This window comes from Chelon labrosus (genome assembly GCF_963514085.1).
Source record: "Chelon labrosus genome assembly, chromosome: 10".
In the NCBI taxonomy this organism is placed as follows: Eukaryota; Metazoa; Chordata; class Actinopteri; order Mugiliformes; family Mugilidae; genus Chelon; species Chelon labrosus.
Genome location: NC_140360.1, coordinates 7,767,135 through 7,781,528, shown reverse-complemented (window position 1 = coordinate 7,781,528; position 14,394 = coordinate 7,767,135). Strand labels below are relative to the sequence as shown.

At 44.8% G+C, this 14,394-nt stretch overlaps 1 protein-coding gene across 1 annotated transcript; it reads left to right on the top strand.

Annotated features, from left to right (window-relative positions):
- The first annotated feature begins 476 nt into the window (after positions 1 to 476).
- Positions 477 to 12,955, top strand: l3mbtl1 (L3MBTL histone methyl-lysine binding protein 1). Its single transcript, XM_084552652.1, has 21 exons — positions 477 to 677; positions 3,088 to 3,269; positions 3,720 to 3,849; positions 4,283 to 4,442; positions 4,527 to 4,665; positions 4,828 to 4,876; positions 4,966 to 5,054; positions 5,279 to 5,383; positions 6,588 to 6,723; positions 6,987 to 7,078; positions 7,488 to 7,639; positions 8,851 to 8,927; positions 9,183 to 9,268; positions 10,198 to 10,308; positions 10,570 to 10,711; positions 11,608 to 11,710; positions 11,802 to 11,990; positions 12,070 to 12,119; positions 12,210 to 12,367; positions 12,458 to 12,520; positions 12,738 to 12,955. Exons 1-21 carry the CDS (start codon positions 512 to 514, stop codon positions 12,870 to 12,872), a joined length of 2,514 nt encoding a protein of 837 aa, XP_084408778.1. The 5' UTR covers positions 477 to 511; the 3' UTR covers positions 12,873 to 12,955.
- The last annotated feature ends 1,439 nt before the right edge of the window (positions 12,956 to 14,394 follow it).

Sequence of the window (14,394 nt, the reverse complement as noted above, 5' to 3'; positions counted from 1 at the left end):
TGGCTCATTTTTCACTAAATGGGATTTTCACAGGAACTGAGAGACCGCTCTTGCACATTTTTTTATTTTATTTTTTTGCCTCAAGGATTTGAGATCCTCCGCCATTTTAACTGAAATGCTGTATTTTGTGTGTGTGTGTGTGTGTGTGTGTGTGTGTGGACCTGTGCGTAAATATTGGCGTGCCGTCTTTCTTTGGTGGTAATGGATGGTTGTTACAAAGTTATACGGGGTCATGGCTGCTTGGCGTGAAATGGGACCCCTCATTTTTTATTTTTGGATTAAACCTCTTGTATAAACTGGTTTCCCTGTCAGTAAAATTAAGAAAGTGGCACAAACCATTTTGTAGGGTGAACCCTGCCTTGGATGAATAAACACACACACACACACATACTCATAAAGAGGAGGAATCCCACTTCTTCTGTCCATCCTCTGACTCTCTTCTTGCACTTGTAAAGCCTTTTTCCCCCCCGTTCCTCTACTTTCCAGTGCTCCAGCACAAGAGACTGGGATCATGAGTGCCAAAGTAAATATGGAGGCTCCATCCAAAGAACCAGACTGCACCCCTGTGGAGCCGGCGTCCTCGTCCCCGGGCGAGACCATCCTCATCTGTGGGAGCGATGGGGTGGCCAAGAAGGCCCGGCCCCAGCCCCACGCTACCGCAGCTCTCCTCCTGCCAGGTGAGCCCAGGTTTGAGAGAACCAGATTCTATATCCACGATTATGTCCTACCGTGTTGCTGATCGAGACACCGACCCTGTCCTCTGACCGCTGTTAAGTTTCCTACAGTGTTTACATCCACAACAACATGTTTCAGACTGCATTCAAAATCTTTATAATAACTCATTGGTGCTTATTATACACTGATCAGGCATAACATTATGACCACCTTCCTAATATTGTGTAGGCTTTCTGTCTTCTGAGGGTGTCCTGTGGTGTCTGGCAACAGAATGTTGTTAGTGGGGGGCCTTTGGGTCCTATGGGTTGAGATCAGATGCCTCTGTGGATCAGTTTAGGATCTAGTGAATTTAGAGGCCAGGTCAACACCTTCTGCTGTTCTTCAAGTTTGTTTTTTAGTTGTTCCTAAAGCGTTTTTATGTGTGTTCCTGTGTCAGGCTGCATCCTGCTGGGGATGGCTGCTGCCATCAAGGAGAGTTATTGCTATGGGGTGGGGGTGCCTGGTCTGGTCTAGGTGGGTGGTACATGTCTAAGTAACATCCACACATTGAATTAACATTGAATTGTCACAAGATGGTCAGTGATATTTACTTCTACTGTCAGTGGTTTTAATGTTGTGGCTGATCGGTGTATGTCCTATTGATTGTTTTTGATGTGGTTTGAATGCTGCCTGCAGCATTTCTTTTGTGATAATGTGCAATGTGACCAGCTGATCTTTTGAGAATGATTGAAGACGCTACATACGCTACGTTATAGCACCAGTTTAACTACTTAGAAACAACTGAACACCTGATATAATCAGCAAATCAAGCAAAACAATAACAAAAAACACAACATATTCTCTGGTTTCATCTGTTTAAATGGCAGCTGCTTCTCTTTGCTGCGTGTAATTGCAAAGCAAATAGCAGACATTTGATTCCTTTGCAAATTAAGATTAAGATTTCATGGAGCAAATCACTATAAGTTACATCACAAAGATAAGGTTCAGTGTCTTGCTCAAGGACATTTCAGCGTATGGTCCATTTCTGAGAGATCTTGTCTCTACCTACTGAGCCGCGGCCTTCCCTCTGATTGACGGTGACTTGTTACAACAGACTTGTTGTCACAAGGCTTTACATCACATATATGGTTTAAAATAAAGATGACCTTTTATCCGCAGTTGCAAGCAGAGTGAGACAGGAAGTAAAAGGGGGGTGGCATGCACCAAAAGCTGCAGCTACACCTCATACTAATTTAAGCGCAGATGGTGATCAGGTGATTTCCTTCAATGCTGCACACTTTTTTAAAAATAAAAGGCAACAGGACTTGTCAGTGTCATTGTCGATGTACTGTAAAAAAAACACAAAAGTACTGCTTTAAACACACTTTGTTACACTAAAATTTAATTTAAGAACTGTTTTAAAGACAGGCAGTGTCTGGGCCAGCCTAACACACAGAGGCAAACTATTAAAGAGTTTAATGGCTGCAGCTGCAGACAAACGATGTCCCCTGAGCTTCAGCTTTGTTCTGGGGATAACCTACAGGCAAGCAGACCTGAGCGACCTTAACGGGACACGGTCGTAGGAGATCAGGGAGTTAAACGGAGCCGCTGTTAAAAATATTTGCACCCCTTGGAATTTTCTCCATTGTCGCAAAAAAATGACTCAAGTACATCGATGAAGTCCGTAAAGTAGGCAAAGAAAACCCAAATGAAACGTAAAAAATGTGCTTGTGTATTTGGGAATGTTAGCCAGTGTTAAATATATGTGTGGTGCAAAAGTAAGTGCACCTCAAGGATCACGGGTTAATTTCAAGGTCAAATCAGAGTCCATCTGCTCAGAAGTGTTTCCAATCAGCGTGATGAGACTCAGGTGTTGTTCAGTGCCTTGTTATGTTGGGAAAAGAAATCAAATTTTTAGGAGTTTATCACAGCCTGAGCTTCACTGCGCACGATGGCACGGACAAAGGAGCTTTCCGAGGAGCTCAGGAAAAAAGTTGTCGTGGCTCATCAGGCTGGAAAGGGTTACAAAACCATCTCTAAGGAGTTCGGTGTCCACAAATCGACAGTCAGACAGATTGTGAAGAAATGGAGGAGGTTTGAGACGACCGCTACCCTCCACAGGAGCGGTCGACCGACGAAGGGCACGGCGGTAAAACGTACGGCGGCTTGTTTGAGTCTTGCTGAGGATGTTTCATCCAGTTCGAAATGAGTGGTGGGGAGCTGAGGTTTCTATTGGGAACATATGTGGTTGTTATCACCTGTAATTGGTGTCTGTTCAGACAGACACCTGACATAGGACACTTGGATGAGTGGTGACACGTCTTTCAAGAAAACTCAAATAAGTTCAGTTTCAGCTTGACCCAGATGGCTACAAGTGCTTTTTTATTTCAGGTCAATAGTCGTAAAGCTTATAAATCTGAATGCTTTCCTCAGCTCCTGGCCATCAGAAGGTGGAGGTGACCCCAGCCGTTGCCGTGGGAAACCCAGGTAAAGGTGGCAGGGTCAATGAGATGGCCACGCCCGCACTGACAGCACAGGTGGGCGGGGCTTGTAGCATCGTCCACGTCCTGGGGTGGAAGGAGGGGATGGCCATCCTGCCAAGTAGCAACATCAAGGTAAAGCGATCGCTTCTGACTTCAACGTGTTTCTGTATTTGTAAGCAGCACCTGGGTTCAAATGTGAATTTTGGCATTTTTAAATTTTTGTTTCAACTGGAAACAGTCCTGTGAAGGCAACAATACCTAATCATGTGCATGTAACTGCAGCAATCATCTGTTGTGACCGGATTTAAAACTTGACCTGCAGTAGAGTCAAGGAGGCCACCGTAGCGAAGCCAAAATCTGATGCACATTTTCTCAGATTAAACAGAAGTGCGCGGTAATATCTCATCCAAACCCTGAATAATTAAAATGATCAAAGAGGGCGCAGCTGCAGACTCTGAAAGAATCCAGATTAGAACAGACGAGGCCTGATACAGGAAAGTGAAACATCAGGAGCTATTCTGACAGATGGATCCATGTCATTTACACGTGGATAAATGCAACGTGTGTGTGTTTGTGTTGTAGTTCTGTGTGAGTGACGTAGGGACTCTGAGCACGCTGATTACCCCGGGGACCACCGGCAGCAGCAGCTCTGAACCAGCAGCAGGGACTTCTGGGAGATCCACTGACGCAGAAAGTGCTCCAGACAAGCCAGGTAAGAGTCACGGTTACATAAGGCTGAATCAACATCACAGCGCTGAAACACGAAATGCTCTGTTTTACTGAAACACACAAATACCTGCATCTCCTCTTATATCAGAGCACGTATCTGGTCAATGATTGCAAAAAATTAAATCTGTGCGTGTTTGCAGGTGTCGCTTGCTTTACATGCACGCTCTCTTATTTGTAGGATTTCACAGCCTGTGACCTTTTCAACCATCAGCTGTTTCGCGTATTAGGCAGACAATGAGTGACAATTAAACCAGCTGCAGCATAGCATCCTCTCGACAAGTGAAGAGGGTGCAGCTGCAGATCAGTGTGTCGAAAATATCAAGCAACAATCAGACATTTAGAAGCTTAAAAACTCACAGAGGAGACATCACCAGTCTTCCCCCGTGTCCTTGTCTTCTTTTCCTTTGCGTCAGAAGTGTCGGCCACCGTTAGCTCTGTGAGAGGTGCCGCCGCGGAGCCAGAGAGGTTGGTGCCGGTCAAACCCGAAGTCCAGTTCGGTCCGGTGCAGCAGAACCACGACCCCAGAGCTCAGAGGAACTACGCAGAGGAGCTACGCAGAGACCCCATCACCGACAAGTGTGTTTCAAAACATCTTTTTTTTCCTGCGTGTTCACGTCCCTGCGTCACACGTGTAGCTCACCTGTCCTCCTCGCCCTACAGGAGGAGCATCGGTATCGAGAAGGTGCCCGCAGGCGGGAGGGTCTCCTCCCTTAACCCCGATCACCTGAAACCCATGAGGAAGAGGAAGAGGAAGGAGTACCTGAGCCCATCTGAGGAAGACTCTGACATCGAGGGCACGGTGGGACAGCGCTGACTTGCATTTAACGTCCACAGATAATCAGATGTGCTCATGGGTTTAGTCAGTTATGGGTGTAATGTCGTTTTATTTCAAGTAGATCAAGGATAGTAGATATTTCTTTAACCAAAAGTCTGAATATATTTCTTATTTGATGTTTTTTAGGATGAAAAAACTGATGATTCTAAAGCTGACGGCCAACACATCAGAGGAGGTTGGACTGATCATTTACTTTAGCCTTTCAGACTTACATTATCCTCCTTTAATGCACATGACACGGATTAGCTGGTGTTTCTGGTTCAGGTGGAGACAGTAAGACGGAGCAGTGGACGTGGGCTCAGTATCTGGAGGACACCAAGACTGTTGCTGCTCCCAACAAGCTTTTCCAAGAGGTACGTCTGCAGTAAACACGACACACGTTTGTTTTATAACCTCTGCAGGTCTGTCTACGGCGGCTGGGGGTAAATGTGTTGCTCAGATCAAACAAGGGTGCGGCAATGTCAATGGAGGGAGAAGGAGAAGAGCATTTATCTTAAATGCATGCGTGCATGGAAATTCGGGTTTAATTTAATGGGTGCTTTCATTGTCCTGAGACGTTCGTATCCCGTGTGTCCAGTCCCAGAGAGTGCCAACAGTGAAGAACGGCTTTAAACAGGGGATGAAGCTGGAGGGCATCGACCCGCAGCATCCGTCCATGTACTTCGTCCTCACCGTGGCCGAGGTGAGACAGACGTCCATTAACCTGTTCACCTGTTAACCCGTTAACACTTTTCCTGCTCTTTCTGGTGACTACTCAGTCGAACCTGACGTCTCCAGACAGAATAATTCCTGTGTGAGGGTGCGCTGGCGACTTTGTGGAAGTAAAAGTAGAAAACTAAGACTTGTCCCTGCTCCATTAACAAAGCAGCACAAAACCAGATATGAAAGAACACTTTAAAATCAGCCTCACACAAATACTATACTACTACTACTATAAGTCAGGGGTCCGAACATTTTCCAGGCCAAGGACCACCAAACTGATGGAGAGATGGAGCGGGGACCCCCTACTTATGTATATGTGTATTTAAAGACATTTAAATTTGTGGAAAAAATTGCAGGGGGAATAAAAAAAATGTCTAATCAACCAAAACTTTCACGACCCCCCTGCAGTAACTCCTCGGACGCCCTAGGGCTCGCGGACCCCCAGTTGAAGACCTCTGCTATAAGTGACTTACATTCAGAAATCAAAGTGGCCAAATAGATTAATTCTTTATTGTCCTTTGTCGCCACAGTCTCTGCAGAGCCCCACGTGAGAACATATACACATTTATACACACATACCTATATAGATGCACAGTTAACGGTGTATTTCGTTTAGTGCCGCTAAAGCAGAGGGGACAAAACTGCCCCTGCCGTGATGTTCCTGTATCTGCGACCAGATGGGAGCAGTGTGAAGAATGATGCATGCGTCGTTACGAGACATGGATGGAGGTGTAGTGCGTTCCGTTGTAAGTCAAATAGCCTCACAAGACAGGGCATTCATCAATGTGCGCTCTTGCCCTGCTGTTTTATCAAGGATCCATCCATTTGTCTACTTCAGAATCAAACTTGTCAAACCCTGAGCTACCGAGTACGCAAGTCGGAAGTTTGCACACTGAAAGCCCACAGACAAGTGCCCCCATTGGCAGTTTGGCAGATCTTTTATCAGGCAGCAGCTTGAATGCATCTGAACACTGCTCCAATGGAGGATAGGACAGGAAGCCAGTGCAGAGCGCCGATCCAGACCGAGGAATCACTCAGGCTAATTGTATGAATTGAACAGATAGAGTTACGCTCAAAAAAAAAAAAAAAGGAACACGCCATTTAGTCTCATTTAGCGTTCGCTCAGTTGTCAGCTGTCGTCTCCTCCAAGCCTGCTTTGCTTTCTCTCCCCGCGTCCTCTGCAGGTCTGCGGTTACCGGCTGAGGCTGCATTTTGACGGCTACTCCGACTGTCACGACTTCTGGGTGAACGCCAACTCCCCCGACATCCACCCTGCAGGCTGGTGTGAGAGCACGGGGCACAAGCTGCACACTCCCAAAGGTCAGAGGTGACAACACTATGGCAGGTCCTTCACTTATGCTTATTCCCGCATTTTTATTTTATTTATTTTTTACAGGATAAATCTTCACAGTTAAAGAAAATGAAATGCCACCGGTTTATCATCACACAAAAGATAAAATTAAGGAATATTTTATACAGGGTGATTATTAATTAGTCTATTTAGAGATGCCGTTAGGTGGATTTAGCTTCCTTTCAGAGCCAGGTGAGCTGTCTAAATTTTGTTTTGTCTGTGTTTCCTGCAGGCTGTAAGGAGGAAGAGTTTACCTGGACCAACTATCTGAGAATGACTAAAGCACAAGTGGCTCCCAAAGAACTCTTTGCCAGTCCTGGGAGGGTAACTGCCACTGTACAGTATAATATACGGTAGTTGTATTATCTGCAAAGGTGAATGGATGAGGTGAATGATTTAGGGCTGGGAGAAACTGCAGTGTCAGGCAGTTGTAATAAGAGGTTTATTTTTAGCTGTATTGAAGTCTTGTGCCAGTAGTTGTTGCACTGCTTCGTCAAAATTTTCTCTTCTGTATTGTAAATATTCCATGAGACACGAGAGGACATCATCCTAAACATTTCATCCTCCTAAACTGAGACGCGATCGAACAAAACAGCACATTTCAGTGTTCAACACTGCTTAGTTCTCGCGGAGCTCATTCATCATTTATCAGCCAGTCTGCTCGTAGCCTGCCTCCACAGCCCACGGCGCTCTTGCCAAAATCTCCAGCTACTACTTTGTCTTCCCCGTTTAGATGGATGTGAAGTGCGGTTTCGAGACGGGGATGAAGCTGGAGGCCGTCGACCGCATGAACCCTTCGCTCATCTGCGTCGCGACCGTCACCGACGTGGTGGACGACCGCTTCCTGGTTCATTTTGACAACTGGGACGACACGTACGACTACTGGTGAGCGTCTCCGGGCTTTGGGAAGCGTGTCATGAATTGGTGTCGTGGTGGGGATTTGTGAAATGCTGAGAAACTTGCTTAAAGCTGTGTAGATTGAGAGGATTTAATGTTTCCTGCAGTCGAGGGATGCAGCGTTGTTTGGTGTGGATACATCTCATTTAGTTTTCTTGGCCCTGCTGCCGGTCCAGCTGCACCCAGGCTGTTTTGAAAAGGAGGATCAGATTGAGTTTGTTTGCGCAAGTAAACATCCAGACACAGATGATGATTGAAAAGACTGAATCAAATTAAACGTATTGTTACGCTTTGTAAGCAACTTTATTTAAATCTTTTACTAAACACAGCTACTATATTATTCTGTTTTATCCTGTTTCCCGCCTGTCAGTTGTTATATCTGTTGACGCATAGTATAATAATGATAATTACTTACACCGATCAGCCACAACATTAAAACCACTGACAGGAGAAGTGAATAACATTGACCATCTTGTGACAATTCAATGTTCTGCTGGGAAACTTTTGGACCTGGTTAAATTTTAGTACTATTGAATTGTATTGAGGGGCGGCACGGTGGCGTGGTGGTTAGCACTGATGCCTCACAGCAAGAAGGTTTGAATCCAGGCCGACTGGGGCCTTTCTGTGTGGAGTTTGCATGTTCTCTCTGTGTCTGTGTGGGTTCTCTCCAGGTACTCCAGCTTCCTCCCACCGTCCAAAGACATGCTCGTTAGGTAAATTGGTGATTCTAAATTGGCCACAGGTGTGAGTGTGAGTGGTTGCCTGTCTCTCTGTGTTAGCCCTGTGATAGACTGGAGACCTGTCTTGGCTGGGATAGGCTCCAGATCCCACCTGCGACCCTCCAGAGGACAAGAAGTTACAAACAAAAAATTAATGAATGCACTGGATTGGAGCTACAGTCAGTCCGCTGTATATGAAACAAAAATTGCCTAATAATTGCACCATTTCTTCATTAGGTGCCCTACTTTCATCAGTAGCTAGTTCCTTAGTCATTTCCTGTACAGAATCATAGTTTCTGGGTTGAGCATGCACCCCATAAACCGAAACAGGAAGTTACGACTGCCCACAAACGAACCAAAAAACACAGAATCCTAACTTCCTAACTGCAGCACTGTTTGTTCATCACCTTTCGCCAGATCAGCCTCCACTACTTATGCTGTAAACGCTCAGAAATGTCTCCTGTTTGTTAAAATATGCAGGTGTGATGCCAGCAGTCCTTACATCCACCCCATCGGTTGGTGCCAGGAGAGGAACCTCCCCCTAACGCCACCCCAAGGTGACCAGCATGTTCTGTTGATCAATAGTTCTTCTTTCCACTTCTAAACAAAGAGCACACAACTAATTTAGAAATGTGAGTCTGGAATAAAAAAAAGATTGTTATTAAGATGCTGCAGATGGTTACGAATCACATGCATCAAGAATACAGGGTGAGCTACAGTATGTGTTGTAAAGGAGTCAGGCGAATATGTCAATAATGAATATTTAAGTTCATATTCACTGTTTGTGAGTTGTTTTCTTTTTGCTTCAACAGATTATCCAGACCACGGCCAGTTCTCATGGTCTCGGTACCTGGAGGAGACCGGATCCAAGGCAGTGGCTGCTGACGCCTTTAAAGTGGTGAGAATAAAGATGTGGTGTTTTTGAGTTTATTCACTGAGAGCGTTAAAATAAAAGAGGAGTAAATTAAGTACAACAAAAAAATTTGAATTTAAAATTAAATCTGCACAATGTTTTCAGCCTCCAGACAAAATAATCTACATCAATGTGAAATAGTATTAATAATTACAGTCTGCAGTAGGTTCATTATGCCCAATTTAGATGTACTGGTCATCCACAACATTATGACCACTTGAAGTGAAGTGCAATATCGTGACGTCTGTCAGAGGGTGGGATATATTAGGCAGTGGGTCAACATTCTGTCCTCAAAGTTAGAAGCAGGACAAATGGACAAAGGGAAGGATTTGAGAGACTTTGGACAAGGACCAAATCATGATGGCTAGAAGACTGGGTTCAAAGCAGTGGTTAGTACCTCTCAAAAGGGGTCCAACGAAGAGGTGAACAGGCGACAGGGTCATGGGTGTGTCATCCAGAAGACGAGCTGTATGAGGCCGCGTAGCTGCAGACCAGTCAGGGTGTCCATGCTGACCCTTGTCCACAGCTTAAAGCTCCTACAGTGGACACATTGAGCATCAGAAATGGACCACGGAGCAGTTAGGGTTAGAAGGTGGCCTGTTCTGACGGATTATGTTTGTGTACGTTGCTTACCTGGGGGAACACACAGATGAAAGTAAGGTCCACATAAATGCCAGGACCAAGAAGAACTATTTGCAATATAACGAGATCGTCAAAGTTAATCACTTCACAGATTGGTGGTTTTAATGTTGTGGCTGATCGATGTGTGTACTGACTGCAAAAACAAAGTATAAACCACATTCAGTACTAGAATATAAGACGCCTGACAGTAAAATGAAACAAAAAATGTTGTGTTGTTAAGATCAACATGGCAGTTGAATGTTTTTTCCCATCATCCTTTGCTGTTTCTCTAGCGGGCCGCCCACAGCTTCCAGCCTCAGATGAAACTGGAGGCTGTGGACAAGAGAAGTCCCGGTCTGATCAGAGTGGCCACCGTGGAGGAAGTGGAGACTCATCGCATCAAGGTAATAGTGGGCGTGTTAAACATCAGAGGTTATGAAGATTATGATCTCATATGTGATATTGTTTCATATTTGTCTCGAGCGCCCTCGAGTCCATTACAGCTTTAACTGAGCGTGCTTGTAGGAGCACTAATGGTTTATAAGGGCCCACAGGACCCACACTGTAACATACAGCTTTGCAATCAACGCTGGACTCATTATATTTGTTGAGCTGTGTGTGCAGTAATTTCATGTGTCACGGCTCGATCTGTTCTCCTCGTTCAGGTCCATTACGACGGCTGGAGTCATGTCTACGACGAGTGGATGGACTCGGATCACCCAGACATCCATCCAGCGGGCTGGTGCGAGGCGACCGGTCACCCGCTGAAAGTTCCCCCGCGGGACACCAAAATACAGCAACCACACGGTAGCAACCATCACTCTGCTTGGAGCTTGATTCTGTTCAATTTAGCAGCGGGAATGACATGTAAATGATAAATAAAGGGTCTAAATATGCAGCTGTAAAAGGACGTTGTGTTCGGGAAGAGGTTCTCAACCATCCAGTTCAAGGTACATCCAAAAGAAATCAAGCAGAAACCAGGGCAACTGAACTTGTTGGGTTTACTGACGACGTTTCATCCAAGTTGCTTCTTAATTTCTAAAAGATTGTTGGGATACAAGCTTGTACACTGGAGGAAATAAACAACCCACTCAAAAACACATGGCTCAACACGGGAGAGCGAAAACTTCAGGCCAGGAAATCGCCTACACCTGAAGGACAAGGGACTCTTTTTTGAGGACAACAGTTTACATATTTTAGCCGGAGAAGACAGAGAGTTTGAAAGAGGGGTAAAGAAACCCATCTACATTAAGCTGTCCTAAACAAAACAACCTGGACTTAGGGTTTCTTGAAGATGTTTCATGTAAGCCTTAACACCTGTCCCCAAAAAGTGTCCACACCTTGAGACTGGAGTCTCTGGCGAATACTGGAGTCATTAGAGTACCATTCATTGGGGAAGGAAAACAGGATCAAAATAGATTCCTCTAATCACTAGCAACTATCTGGCCATTAACAGACCCGAGTCATGTGAGCATCACCCACACATGTTCTTAATAAAACCCCAACTCCTTCGCTAGTCAAGCTGCTTGGATGAAACCTCTTCTAGAAACCCAATAAGTCCAGTTGCCCTTGTTTCAGCTGGCCTGGTATTTTACGCTACTTGTTGTCATCATCATGGTATAATCTACCATATACTGCTTCTGTGCATGAGGGTTTGAGGATATCCCACTGAATTTTTCCGCTCTGTATTTGCGTGTCTGTAGGTGTCAGGGAGCCTCCTGCCACAGGCCAGTCCACCTACCCCTCCTCTGTTCCCTGTAAACCCATCAACCACCCCAGAACCAACAAGTACAGCTTCCACAACAGGTCAGCGCCGTCTTCTCGTCATTTATCTGAGGATTTATTCACGATTATTAAAACAGACTTTGTGTTAAATTTCTCTATTTTTTTCAAACAGGAAGTGTCCGACTCCCGGTTGCGACGGTTCAGGTCACGTCACCGGTCGTTTCACCGCCCATCACTGCATATCCGGCTGCCCGCTGGCTGAACGCAACCAGGGCAGGCTGAAGGCAGAGCTGTCGGACTCAGAGTGCAAGAGAAACCTCTTCTTTGGCCAGAGGACCAAGAAGACTCATTACCGTGGCAGGTAAACGTATGTGTGTTTGTACGTATGCGTGTGCAGGTTCTAGTTTTGGTCTTGCGTTAATATTTTCCCTTGTTTTCAGGATTGGTCGTCCTCCCAAATACAGAAAGAACCAGCAGAGAGACTACCAGAGTATGTCTTGCTTTTAATGAATTAAGATATGGAGTCAACAATGAAAAAAGGTTTATTCGCAGCTTTGACATGAAATCTCTGTCTCCACAGACATGTCCTCAGAGGGCGTGTACCCGTCACTGTTCATGTCAGCTCTGAGCGGTCAGTCAGACCGAACTTTGTCTCTGTGCTGGGAGCAGCACTGCAAGCTGCTGCCCGGCGTTCAGGGCATTCACTCCAGCCAGGTGGCGGCATGGAGCGTTGAGGAGGTCAGCAAACATTAGAGCCTGCGTTCTTGTCCTTTTTCTTGGACTTCTCTGCCTTGATTGCTTTGAAATGTGCTGAAATCTGTCCTGCAGGTCTTCAGGTTTGTGCAGAATTTAATTGGCTGTGAAGAACAGGCTCGTCTTTTCAAGGAAGAGGTGAGAGCACACGTTCAAATTTAGTCTTTTCCATTCTTACTGATGATGCTTTCCTGACGTGAATGTAATTTATCACATTATTATGAGATGTTTGCAGCTGGTAAAAGGCGACAGGTGACGGGTATAAACTCTCTAAATTCAGAATTAGGTATTTTGCCCTCCTCTCAATCTGCCACTTCCACGTCCGGTCACACCGCCACTGTTTGTCTCCCTCCAGATGATTGATGGCGAAGCTTTTCTGCTGCTGACCCAGACCGACATTGTGAAGATCATGAGCATCAAGCTAGGCCCCGCCCTCAAGATCTCCAACGCCATCCTCATGTTCAAGAGCACAGACGAGGGACTCAAGTGATCCGGGCCCTCGCTTCGCCGGACACGTCCAGCCTCCGATCATTATGTGCCAAACTCATTCTGTTGCAGGGAAAAAGACCCTGACCCCCTTTTTTTTTTTCATGTGTTTGGTGTCCTGTACCCATCAGAGAGAGGGAGCGGGGAGGGAGGGAGGTGGAGGTCCAATCAGGGTTAAGGGAAAAATAAATAAAACTTGGGAGATTGGACAAAGAAGTGGAAATAGAAAATATAGATATTTTTTTGGGAGAAAAAGAAGAAATGTCTTAAAGTGGACAGATGTGGAAGGTATTTAGTGGTGTTTACAGCTGATGTGTTGAGTTCAGTATCTGGGTTTTATTATTACAAACCCCGAAACCTCACGAGCAGTGTATAGTGTACAGGATGCTTGACTGAAACTTAGAGTAAGCAAATTTTCAGTCACACGTTTTCATGTTGAATTTAAATTATCTTGGAAACGCTTCAACTAGAAAAATATTTGAGGTTTTTCTTTTTGCTCCCCACAAGCGGACCAAAGCAGTCAATATTCTCCAACTAGTACTGTTCGTACTATTACATCCTGACGGAGAATACACTCGCTTGCCAGTTTATCAGGTTCTCTAGTGAAAACGAATGCATTCTGATATAACAGTCCTGCACTAAATCCTCCTTCATGACTGTTTTAATGTTCAGTTTAAATTTGAACAGTGTCAGAAATGTGGTGATTCAACTGGATGATGATTTTGGAGGAGGTAGTTTGTGGTGCAATTCAAACTGAACTGTATTGATTCACTCATGCAAACTGTAACGCAAGTCAGTTAAGAGCACACCTGCAAAGAGCTCGACACATCTTTGAAAGAAGTGCACATGTGGCCTCTACCCAGATTTGGACAAAACCATCAGTTTGTAACCACTGCCATGACAGGCAAAGATAATATCACTCAAAGTTGAACTCAGCAATCGGGGATAACATACTAAAATACTGGGTGTACAAATAGGAATAGAGGAAAACACAAATGTTTGATAAAAGACAATAGATGGGAGGACTGAACTATGGGGGAAATGTGGGCAAAAAGTGAAATGCAGTAAGTAAGGCTGGTCAGTGAGGCTCCTGTAAGCTTCACGTTTTGTGCAATAAAGAAGTGGAGACAAAAGTACTGTATTCTCTAACACTTATATAATATTACAGCTCCTTGTATAGTATATTAGACAAAATGCTGCACTGGGATAGTCTAAAATAGAAGTTAAATAAGCTACTTTATTCAGGCTGAAAAATATTTGTCGGTGGAAGACGATTAACCTCATTTTCCTGGTTATCTTAAGGTGATTTGTGTTTACCTCTTCAAAATTCTCCTCGCTGCACCGTCAATGTGAAAAGTACAGTGACAGAGGAGCTGTAATGTTTAAAACGTTAACCTCTGCGCTGACTAGAAAGAGTCAGTGTTTGTTTTATTTTTATTTCTATATGCAAAAGATGCTAAATTATTTTTTGGTAATTCTTGACAGATGAAAAAGACTCTTTGCATTGGCATTTTAGCACAACTGTG